The sequence below is a fragment of the Mus musculus genome, chromosome 4 (genome assembly GCF_000001635.26).
Source record: "Mus musculus strain C57BL/6J chromosome 4, GRCm38.p6 C57BL/6J".
NCBI classification, from domain to species: Eukaryota; Metazoa; Chordata; class Mammalia; order Rodentia; family Muridae; genus Mus; species Mus musculus.
Genome location: NC_000070.6, coordinates 155,980,584 through 155,992,685, shown reverse-complemented (window position 1 = coordinate 155,992,685; position 12,102 = coordinate 155,980,584). Strand labels below are relative to the sequence as shown.

Sequence of the window (12,102 nt, the reverse complement as noted above, 5' to 3'; positions counted from 1 at the left end):
AGCGTCCGAGTCGCGCAGGCGCCTTCCAGCGTCCGCGCCTGCGCTCCTCGGCGGCCTCTCGCCCGCAGCATGAAGGTATTCCGGCGCGCTTGGCGGCACCGGGTGGCGCTGGGCCTAGGCGGCCTGGCGTTCTGCGGCACCACTCTGTTGTACCTGGCGCGCTGCGCTTCCGAGGGCGAGACGCCCTCCGCTTCCGGAGCCGCTCGGCCCCGCGCTAAGGCCTTCCTGGCGGTGCTGGTGGCCAGTGCGCCCCGCGCGGTCGAGCGCCGCACCGCAGTGCGCAGCACGTGGCTGGCACCGGAGAGGCGTGGCGGACCCGAGGACGTGTGGGCGCGCTTCGCCGTGGGCACTGGCGGCTTAGGCTCGGAGGAGCGGCGCGCTCTTGAGCTCGAGCAGGCGCAGCACGGGGACCTGCTGCTGCTGCCCGCCCTGCGCGACGCCTACGAGAACCTCACGGCCAAGGTCCTGGCCATGCTGACCTGGCTGGATGAGCGCGTGGACTTCGAGTTCGTGCTCAAGGCGGACGACGACTCCTTTGCGCGCCTGGACGCTATCCTGGTGGACCTACGCGCACGGGAGCCCGCACGCCGCCGGCGCCTCTACTGGGGCTTCTTTTCCGGGCGCGGGCGCGTCAAGCCGGGAGGTCGCTGGCGAGAAGCAGCCTGGCAACTCTGCGACTACTACCTGCCCTACGCGTTGGGCGGTGGCTATGTCCTTTCTGCGGACCTGGTGCATTACCTGCGCCTCAGCCGCGAGTACCTGCGCGCGTGGCACAGTGAAGACGTATCGCTGGGCACCTGGCTGGCACCAGTGGATGTGCAACGGGAGCACGACCCACGCTTCGACACGGAGTACAAATCTCGAGGCTGCAACAATCAGTATCTGGTGACACACAAGCAAAGCCCAGAGGACATGTTGGAGAAGCAACAGATGTTGCTGCATGAGGGCCGGTTGTGCAAGCATGAGGTGCAGTTGCGCCTTTCCTATGTCTATGACTGGTCAGCTCCACCCTCCCAGTGCTGCCAGCGCAAGGAGGGCGTTCCCTGATGTCACTGCAGGTGCCGGGGTCTCTCCTGACACAGGCCAAGCATCCTGAACAATCTGATAAATGATCTGGGCTGAGCTTGGTTTATCCAATTGCTGTTGAGACCTTGGGACTGATGGCCAGAGACAGCTAACAATGTCTAGTCCACTGAGGGTGCCATTAGTGGTCTGGTGTAAGGCCTACCCAAGGACATCTGGTTATGAATGTGGAGATTGCATCTGAGCGCGTGCGCGCGCACGCGCGCGCACACACACACACACATGCACACACACTGACCATGTAATGCCACCTATCAGCCATCTGGAGTGTGAGGGAAGGGCCTCCTCACTTGATGAGTTTAGAGTGCCCTCATTCTGCAAACTCTGCAGCTCACTGCCCATCTTGATTGTTCTGCACAGCCTCACCTGCAGACTGTGTTGAATTCATCTCAAAATGTTACTTGTCAAAGTTGTCTTTGTATTGTTCAGACAGAGTTCCATTCTGTTGTGTCTCCCGTTTTTTATCTTTTGTCATGGACAAGTATGAGGTTTGACTTGATTTTCAAGTCAACTAGGTTAGAATTTTTGTCTCAGTGGATAGAGGTTGATAAATATAATGCAGTTTGCTTAGACCTATTTATAAATATTGTATGCTTGCATAGATAAGAATTTACAGAGGCAGGCAAATCTCTGGGTTCAAGGCCAGCCTGGTCTACAGAGTGAGTCCAGGATAGCCAGGACTATGCAGAGAAACCCTTAAATTTTTTTAAGTTGGGAGTGCACGTCTTAATTTATTTTTAACTAAAGGAAAATACTTGTGTCAGATTTTGTATCTGTGGATTAATCTGTCAACAGCCTAAGTGGCCAACCCCACTTCTGGGTGTGTTTAAAGCATAGAAGAATATTTAAACTATCCATTTCTCTTTCAGGTTTACACATAAATCAGTCTTTTTGTGTGTGTGTTTGTTTCTGAACAGACATGACTTTTAAAGCTTTTCAGGGTGTGTGAGCGTATGGACTGTAAGGCACTTGGGATCAGAATGTCCACACAAAGTTTGTCTTTCAAAGTGGTTTATTCACACCAACAGTCTTTACAGTATCGGGCTAATATAAAAGTTAAGCAGCTGTCTCACCAAGCAGGTTCCACCGTGTGATCTCTGGGAATACATTTCAGAATACTTCTCAGCCACCACCCACCGTCAAGGCCTTCAGTTATCAATTGTGGCCGACTCCAAGGAGGTCCTTGAGAGTGTAAGCATGTGGCCAGTCAATGGCGGGCTTAAGTGGGCGGAGTAACAGCACCTGAAGTTCCGGGGTGACTGAGGCCAGGGCCACCAAGAGAGTCTCAAGTCCCTTAGGTATCAACATGGGAGGGTATGGAAGCCTTGTCACAGGAACATTGACAGTATGATCGATTGACAGGCCATCCCCAGGGTTCTCATTTCCTTGGGTTCACGGCCATATCAGTGCCACCTTAAGGTTAGTTCATTAGCATATCAAGGCCTATTCTGGACTGCAGGGTGGGCTGCCAGTGGATTTGCTTCTGAGGTGTAGCTCTTGTCAAAGCTGCCTAGTGGCAAACTCGAGCATTATTTCAAATCACACAAGAAGGCCTTTGAGTTACACAACATGGTTTTTAAACTATGTTCCATACAAGCTTCCACAAAGACCTTCAGATTCCTGGTGTCTCAGCAAAGTTTCAGAGATCCAAACCTGTGTTGAGGCTTCCTAGAGTCTCTCTTAAGGAAATAATATTTGCTACCTAGCATAGCACCCCAACCACACAAACTTTAACAGTAGTACATATCCCCTTTTAATGTTTAAAAAAATTAAGAGTATACTTAGAAAAATATAATAAGGTGGCTCCAGGATAAATGGACAACCTGAGCTGGCCATGACCTCCAGCTTTGGATGATGTTGCAATCTCTGCTATTTTAATGGGACTGATGTTTGAGGTTTTGTTTTTATGAGACAGGGTCTAGCTATGTAGCCTAGACTAGACTTGAACTCAACCCTGCCTAATCTCCTGACTACTGAGATTACAGGCATAAACCACCAAACCAAGTTTACATTAACTTTTTGTTTGTTTGATCTGTATAGCCTGAAGGTATTCCTGCCTGGGGAACTGTGGATGCGGAGAGACATGCCCTGATTGCCTGTCATTAATTTGCTTTTAAAATTTCAGGCTGTAAACTTGAACGTGTTTGGATTCTTCCTTTTCCTTTTGTTTGTTTTCCCCCACCCCTGTTATTTTAAACCATGTCCAGCTAGGCTATTTTCTTTAGAATATTCAGGACTGGAGTGTTAAAGCCCCGGCTCTGAAAGGAGGAGGTCCTTATCAGTGACTGATCCTCCTATGTTCATAACGTGAGGCAGTCAAGTCCTGAGTGAGATTAGGAGGTAGGAGGCCCAGTACACTTTCTGCTGAGCTCCTGAAGAGATGATGAACTGCCTGGTGTATACATTGTTCGTAGAGTATGAGATCCAATGGGGCTTAAAGGTGCCATGCCCTCACAGGTCTGGTGTTTTTTAGGGATGTTGATAACAAGACCAAGTTTCATACCAATCATTTTTACCTAGGACGTTTCACATGAACCTTGGAATTGCTTGAGGAGTAGTTAGGTCTCTGTCCTTCACAACGAGCTTGAAGAGACTAAACAACATGTAGGACCATGTGGCAACCAAGACTCACGCTCAGGGCTCCAGATGACTGCTCAAAAAACAGCACAGATGCCAAAAGTCCACAACTAATGTAAGCTGTAGAGATGATTCAGTCAGTCAAGTACTTACCATGTAATTATGAGGTCCATAGTTTGATCTCTCCGCTTGGCACCCACGTAAAAAGCTAGATGTAGTGATATGGGCTTTAAATCCCAGTACCAGGGGAGGCAGAAACAAGAATGTCCAGCCAGGCTATCAGGAATCCCCAGGTCCCAGTACAAGACCCTGTGTCAAAACAAGATGGCCAGCTCCTGAGGAATACTCAAAGTTGACCTCTATTTAGCCTCCAAACATGTGCCCACTGACACACACAACAATAAACCCCACACTTGTTCAGGGTGTTGTGTGGTACTGTTCCTAGGGAGACATCTACTCACTCCCAGCCTCCCCCACCAAAAACAAACAAACAACAACAGTGACAGACCAAAGTGAAAGATATCTCCAAAATCCAACTTGGTAAACCAATGAGTTACTGGGTTACTTAACAGGAATATCTGGGTAATCAGACCACTCAAAACCAGCTGCATCACCAACAGCTCACCTCAGCACAGGACAGTTTATGAAAGCTGAAAATTTGAAGTACACTGCAAAACTTACAGACAGTTCAACAGGTTGGAGAGTGTCTTTCCAAGCATAGTTAAGTTGGCCCGAGGGCCCTTCCCCCACCCCCAGCCCCATTGGGCTCAGCCTCCTTATCTCCTCTATGTGGCTCAGCTTGTCTGAGACTGTTTTTCGGCAGTCCTTACACCTTACATATGCTTGGAGAAGGAGGGACCCAATGAATCCAATCAGCGACTTCCTGAAGCTCTGGGCTTGCTAACTTCCAGTGTTTAACCAGTTTCCTTACAGATTGCAATGTCTTATCTTCCTTCAGAAAATCCTCCGTTTTAAAGAGCTTTCCTCCAAGATGGGATGTTTGAAATGAGAGGAAGCTGCTAACCAACACGGAAAGCATTTAAACTGAGCCCAGAGATAGCTAGTCAGTAAAAGCGCTATCCATGTAAACCTGACAACCACCTGAACACAGGTAGGAAGCTAGATGTGGTGGTGCACATTTGTAATTGTGGCACTCTACGGCATAAATCGAGGTAAAGTAAGAACTACTAGAGCCAGGCATGGTGGTGCACGCCTTTAATCCCAGCACTCGGGAGGCAGAGGCAGGCGGATTTCTGAGTTCGAGGCCAGCCTGGTCTACAGAGTGAGTTCCAGGACAGCCAAGGCTACACAGAGAAACCCTGTCTCAAATAACAAAAAACAACAACAAAAAAGATGGAAGGTGAGAACTGACTTCCAAAAATTGTTTTCTGATCACCAAAGGCACAGTGTGGCACAAGCATGCTCTCTCTCACACACGCACACACACACCATCCAGACACAAATAGTTAAGTGTGTGACAGAAATTCTGTGGCTTTGGCCTAGTACATACCTTCTTCAGAAAGACCTTAAAGACTTTAGGATTTGAACAGGGCACTGGAAATGCCAACATGCAACTAATTTGGCCTATAAAAGTCAATATTTCATATGCAATCTTAGGGGTATTTTGAAGTAAAAACAGTTTCTTTAGAAAGTTGTGTTGGATGGTGTTTTAGTGGGGCATACACATAAAGGAATGTTTTTCTGAAGCAGACACAGATGAAAGGATATTTTATTAAACCAAATACGTAAAAGAACGCATGTTGAAAGAGTCTTTGCTAATGACACGCATGTATTGGTTCACCTTATGTTACTAAGCCCCACTTATGATGATGCCATAGAAAGAAAGCCTCTGGTGTGCTCTGATGGCTTCTTGCCTCATCCAAGGACTCGGAACAATTGACAGAGTGATGTCGGCTGATACAGACTCACATGGTAAGACAAGACCCATGGGAGGACACATGATGTTTGGAGAGAGAATAAATAGGACCCAATATACAATGATGGTAGGCTTACATAGCTAGGTTTGCAACACTCTTGGTTGAGAATCTGCATCTTCACTCATCTTCGCTTCGTTAAAGGCACGGCAGAGAACTTCTGGCATCCTTGCTGGTCCTGCTGACTTGTGCCAATTCGACAGAGACCTGGCTGTGTCTGCTAGGTCATGCCACTGCTGCTGATTTGTGTTTGCTATCCTGACACTACTAAACTAGACTGCTGATGTATTCCTGAAGTGTTTGCAAGTAGATCGAGCTGCTGCTGCTGCTGATTCCTATAAACCGAACTGCTGATTTCCTGACAACACAGATTAGATTTGCTCCAAAGAACAGTTTCTAAACAGGTCTACTTCTCCTGTATCCTAATGACCTTTCTTTCCCACTGCCTCTGGTGCATGGTGGGCTAGAAGAGAGGTTAAAGCATTTAAGAGCCTTTGTTAAAATTAGAGCTGAGAAAAATTTAAACCCATAGTGTTTTGTTTTAAATTTTTGTTTTTGAGCCACAGAGTTTCACCAGACTTTTCTTCAGACTCACTGTGTGTCTGGGTTAGTCTGAATATGCAGTAACTTTCTGCCTCAGCACTCACATTCTGTAATTATGAGCATCAGCCACCATGTCCACCTCTAAAACTGCAAGGGTCTTTGTGAGTCTAATTGTCAGCAAGGTAACAACACAAAGAAGGCAAGAAGATAGTTCAGTTCAACACAGCTAAGTAAACACTGTTGTTTCAAATTTTGGGAGTCAGACCCCAAGTAGTTTACGCATATTTTAGGACAGCAAAATTTGGTGAGATTTTTTTCCTGGTAATAAGTTACTCAAATCCATGTATACAATAAATCGTGGCTATAAGATATCTAGATATGCCGGGCGTGGTGGCACACGCATTTAATTCCAGCACTCTCGAGGCAGAGGCAGGTAGATTTCTGAGTTTGAGGCCAGCCTGGTCTACAGAGTGAGTTCCAGGACAGCCAGGGCTACACAGAGAAACCCTGTCTCAAAAAAACAAAAACAAAAACAAAACAAAACAAAACAAAAAAAGATATTGCAATATGTGATATCTTCTATGCAGGTGGGTTCTATAGCTCAGCAGTGGTGGAGCACACCTTTATTCACAGGAGGCAGAAGCAGGCAGATCTGAGTTCAAGCCCAGACTGGTCTACAAAGTGAGTTCTAGATCAGCCAGGACTATAGAGAAAACCTGTCTCAAAACAAAACAATAGAAAAAAAAAACCCAAAAAACTTGTTCTATAGATTGACTAAATGTGACATCTTCCCATAAAGATAGGTTCTATAGATTGACAAGTTCACAATAATGGTCTGGGAAGGATCTGGTGGCCCTTGGGTAGATAGCACAAAGGACAACAGGCTACTAACTCTGTCTGCTCCCAGCCTTTGGGGCAGATAGGAGGTATATGTATCCCCCCACCCCTTTGATGGGATAATCCTATGTTTAACATTCGTGGTTCCCCTAATGCTTATCTGTGAGCACAAGAACCTCCATACCTCCCACATAAAACATTAAATTTTAAAGCTGAATAGAGCACAACCTGGCTAAATTTCCTCATCCATGCTGTGGGCAACATGATGTCATAATTGAAAGGATACCTCAAAGCTAAAAGACTGTCCCTCTGTGACTTGTAGTCATCTACTTTCTGTGGTCCTGGAGCCAACAGACAGGCTATGAATTTCAGAGCCTGGGCAGCCTTGGGTCACTCTACTACCTGTCATCATACCAGCCACAACCTCTTAAGACTCTGAAGATAAGCTGGGCGTGGTGGTGCACACCTTTAATCCCAGCACTCGGGAGGCAGAGGCAGGCGGATTTCTGAGTTTGAGGTCAGCCTGGTCTACAGAGTGAGTTCCAGGACAGCCAGGGCTATACAGAGAAACCCTGTCTCGAAAACCAAAAACAAAACAAACAAACAAAAAAAGTCTTTCTCTCAACCTAAAGATGGCGATGTAGACTTCTCAGCTACTTCTCCAGAACCATGTCTGCCTATATATCACCATGCTCCTCCTCATGTCTGCCTATCACCATGCCCTCCTCATGTCTGCCTATATATCACCATGCCCTCCTCATGTCTGCCTATATATCACCATGCCCTCCTCATGTCTGCCTATATATCACCATGCCCTCCTCATGTCTGCCTATATATCACCATGCCCTCCTCATGTCTGCCTATCACCATGCCCTCCTCATGTCTGCCTATATATCACCATGCTCCTCCTCATGTCTGCCTATCACCATGCCCTCCTCATGTCTGCCTATATATCACCATGCTCCTCCTCATGTCTGCCTATATATCACCATGCCCTCCTCATGTCTGCCTATATATCACCATGCTCCTCCCAATGGGAATAATGGATTAACTTCTGAAACTGTAAGCAAGCCCTGTAGTGGAAAAAAAAATTAATTCAGTTATGTGATTTATGTTTTTGTTTTAATCCCAGGTGTGGGATATGGGGCTGCTACAGATTGCTCACGACCACCATGACTTACCTCATGGAGGAGCAGGATTTTTGCCAACTGCAGATAATTTACATTTGGAATTCGGAGGACTCTGGAGAGGGTATAAATATAGGAGAGCCCTGAGAGACCCATGGAGGCTGCTGATCCCCCTGTGATTTATCAAGTAGTAGTGAACAAAGAAGAGAAGAAATCGAATATCTTGACAAGGAAAATCAACTTCCCCCTAGGAACTTGACACCCCTAATAGGAAATAGTGTAAAGAGATCTCTGTCCCCTTCTGCTCTAACCTTCTTTCTCCCCCCACCTAAGGTTGCGGGGTTGGAAGGGATTGGATGGAGAAGGGTGGTAAATAGAAGTAGCCCCCAAGTGGTACCCAGACAAGGAGCTAGGCAGAATGGGAAACTGTGTTTCTAACTCCATAGAGGAGACAGCAGGATACAAAGGAATGGATATTTTGTATCAGAACTTTAGCTACTTGTATTCTGATGCTAATTATGTTCCCCTCAAAACCTTTTTCACTAGAACGGCTGTAGCTCCTGGGACCCTGCCCCCAGTTGGTTCTGATTGGTAAATAAAGATGCCAACAGCCAATAGCTAGAGAGGGCAGACAGAGGCAGGATTTTAGAATTCCCAGGCTTGGGACTGGGAAGGGGAGATCTGTCATGCAGGGAGAGTGTGGAAGAGAGGAGAGACACCATGTCTGAGAAGTGTACAGGACAGAGAGGCATAGCTGCCGTATGAAGGAGCCAGGAGAGTCACCCAGAAGGCTGCCCAGCTGGGTCCAGGGCAGCCAAGGCAGATCTCAGGGTTAACTGCATGGAGTTAGGCAGTGGCCCAGTTATTATGCTGTTTAAGGCACATTAAAATATAAAGGCTGGGTGTGTGTCTTTCAGGAACTTAGACCTTGGGGCAGGTAGTGGACCAACCCGTTTCTGGAAATTATTAATTAATAATTATTTTTACACAGGCTGTCAGCAAAAAGTTTATAGGAGCTGCTGCCTCTGGCCTATCTCTTGGTTTTCTTCTAGAGGGAATTTTCTATATCCTCTTCGTTCCTCTTCCTTCTCCTTCTCCTCCTCCTCTTCTTCTTCTTCTTCCTCCTCCTCCTCCACCTCCTCCAACATTATGTCTCAGAAAAGGTTGAGAGAACGTCTACACAATTGGAAAGTTTGTGAATAGATATGGAGGAGTCTGAGAAACAAAAAAAATGGATGAAATGGGAAAACCAAAAGGATCATTCTATCTCTTCATTTTTGAAAGGGCCAGAGAGATTGCAGGTAAAGGAGGGAGTTCTTGGGAAGCGAATAGTGCCAGAAAGAGGTTCAGATCTAGTGAACTCCCCACAGGATGAAGAAGGGAAACAACCCAGGGTAGAAGGCAAATCATACTCCTGACCTATGTTGCTCACTTCCAGTTTCAAGTCCCCACAGCTTCTGGGTGGGATGGGAAGCTGGAAGGAGCAGGAGGCAGTGCAGGGCGATAGAGTTAAAGAAAAGCAGCCTGATTCAAGAGATCTGATTCTTAAACCAAGTGCACTGCCAGAGGAGGATTCTGGGATTCAAAAATCACCATGGCTTTTCCCAGTAATTGTGTAGCACACGCCTGCTCATGGTGCTGATCATGATTATCATGAGATAATGAGGCATCCTATAGAAATGATAGATCTGAGGTATTTTAAAGAGGCTATTATTTCCTACACAATACATTATCCTTATGTTAAACAACTATTAAGTAACTAGGCTACCCAAAATAGAGTTATTTCCCAAGAGCGGAAAGGTTTGATAACAGCTTGCTAGAGGCTGCTCAGCAGATGCAACAGTTAATGTAGCAACGGGAGGAATCAAGAATATTGAACAACAAAATAAAGCAAGGGGTGTGAATATTGTTAAAGATCAGTCGCTTGGTGAAGGGCAGTATCCTGACCTACAAGAACAGATTCCATTTGATGACGCCTTTAGAGAACAATGTTGTCTTTAAGAGCTTGGAACAAGGTTGAGGAGCCCAGGAAAAGATCCCACGCATCCACTAGGATTGTATAAGGCACTGGGGGAAGGCTTCACAGCTTTCTTGCAAAGATTGTTTCAGCTGTAAACAAAGCCGCCTCAGACCCTGGTGCGAGACAGGTGTTGACAGAGGTCTTAGTGTGTGAGAACGTGCGCACCAAATGTAAAAGAGTTCTTAGACTGGCAAAGCATTGCAGCACCAATGGATAAGGGACATGAGCATCATGCCAATATCATAGGACAATATCATAGGACGAGCTATAGCTAGAGGTCACCAGATACCTAGTGCTTTAATTTCTGTGATGAATTTGGCCATTTACAAAGAAATTGTGGCCAAACCACTAAAAATCTCAAACCTCAAAAAGGTCAGTGCTTTAACTGTGAGAAAGATTCTACTTTCTATCAGAGAAGCAAAGAAGCCTTTCTGGTGGCCATGAGGCCTCCTAAAGGACACCTAGGCTTCCCAGGATTTGCAGACACTGTGGCAAGATATGTCACTGGAGCAATGCGTGCAAGTCCAGGAGGGACATACAAGGCAATCTCTTGCCATCTGGAAATGGAAATTGAGGGCCTGCCAGCTCCAGGCTCTGAAGCAAAAAAAAAAAAAAAATATATATATATATATGAGCCAGTTGCCCCTGGTAAGCCAGGAGATAACAAACGAGCACAAAAACTGCAACTGACAGTTATTGTATCTCCTTTTAGACTCAGAAAGCTGTGATAAAGGTAGGCATCGGACTAACGAACACAGATCAGCAAGAGATATGCAAGGAAAACCTTTACTGATGGGAAAATCCCTACAAGATATCCTGTAAATAGGGGAACCTCCCTAGGGGGGTTAGTTTGTACCTGGTAACAAACAACACGAGCCAGGCATTTCCTGTCAGCAATGAAATAGCTCATTTAAACTCGGTATTGGAGAACTGAGGCCTGCTAGAGAAGGCAACGTTGCTCTGGAGTTAGTCACAATTAACCCATCAATCAAGGGCAGAGTAGCTGTACTAGATAGAATAAGAAATTCTAGCCGGGCGTGGTGGCGCACGCCTTTAATCCCAGCACTTGGGAGGCAGAGGCAGGTGGATTTCTGAGTTCGAGGCCAGCCTGGTCTACAAAGTGAGTGCCAGGACAGCCAGAGCTACACAGAGAAACCCTGTCTCGAAAAAAACAAAACAAAAAAAAAAAAAAAAAAAAAAGAAATTCTGTGTTTGCCAGGCACTGGCATAGCCTCATACGAGACAGCTATATCAGGGTCCTTTCAGCAAAATCTTGCTGGCATATACGATGGTGTCTGCGTTTGGTGGCTGATTATTGGATGGATCCCCAGTTGCGGCAGTCACTGGATGATCCATCCTTTCGTCTCAGCTCCAAACTTTGTAACTCCTTCCATGGGTGTTTTGTTCCCAATTCTAAGAAGGGGCGAAGTGTCCACACTTTGGTCTTCTTTCTTCTTGAGTTTCATGTGTTTTGCAAATTGTATCATGGGTATTCTAAGTTTCTGGGCTAATATCCACTTATCAGTGAGTTCTTTTGTGATTGGGTTACCTCGCTCAGGATGATACCCTCCCTGGCAAACACAGAAGTGGATGCTAACAGTCAGCTATTGGATGGATCACAGGACCCCCAATGGAGGAGCTAGAGAAAGCACCCAAGGAGCTGAAGGGATCTGCAATCCTATAGGTGGAACAACAATATGAACTAACCAGTACCCCGGAGCTCGTGTCTCTAGCTGCATATGTAGCATACATGTCTGCAGGCCAGAAGAGGGCACCAAATCTCATTATAGATGGTTATGAGCCACCAGGTGGTTGCTGGGAATTGAAATCCGGACCCCTGCAAGAGCAGCTAGAAACAAAACAAACAAACAAACAAACAAACAAACAAACAAACCAAAAGAGTTTATAACTGGGCCGCAGAGATGGCTCAGAGGTTAAGAGAACTGGCTGCTCTTCCAGGGGTTCTGAGTTCAACTGGGAG

The 12,102-nt window shown here is 46.4% G+C and overlaps 1 protein-coding gene across 1 annotated transcript; it reads left to right on the top strand.

The window, feature by feature from the left end:
* The first annotated feature begins 7 nt into the window (after positions 1-7).
* On the top strand, positions 8-3,220 carry B3galt6 (UDP-Gal:betaGal beta 1,3-galactosyltransferase, polypeptide 6). Its single transcript, NM_080445.4, has one exon. The coding sequence runs from the start codon at positions 70-72 to the stop codon at positions 1,045-1,047; it is 978 nt and encodes a 325-aa protein (NP_536693.1). The 5' UTR covers positions 8-69; the 3' UTR covers positions 1,048-3,220.
* The last annotated feature ends 8,882 nt before the right edge of the window (positions 3,221-12,102 follow it).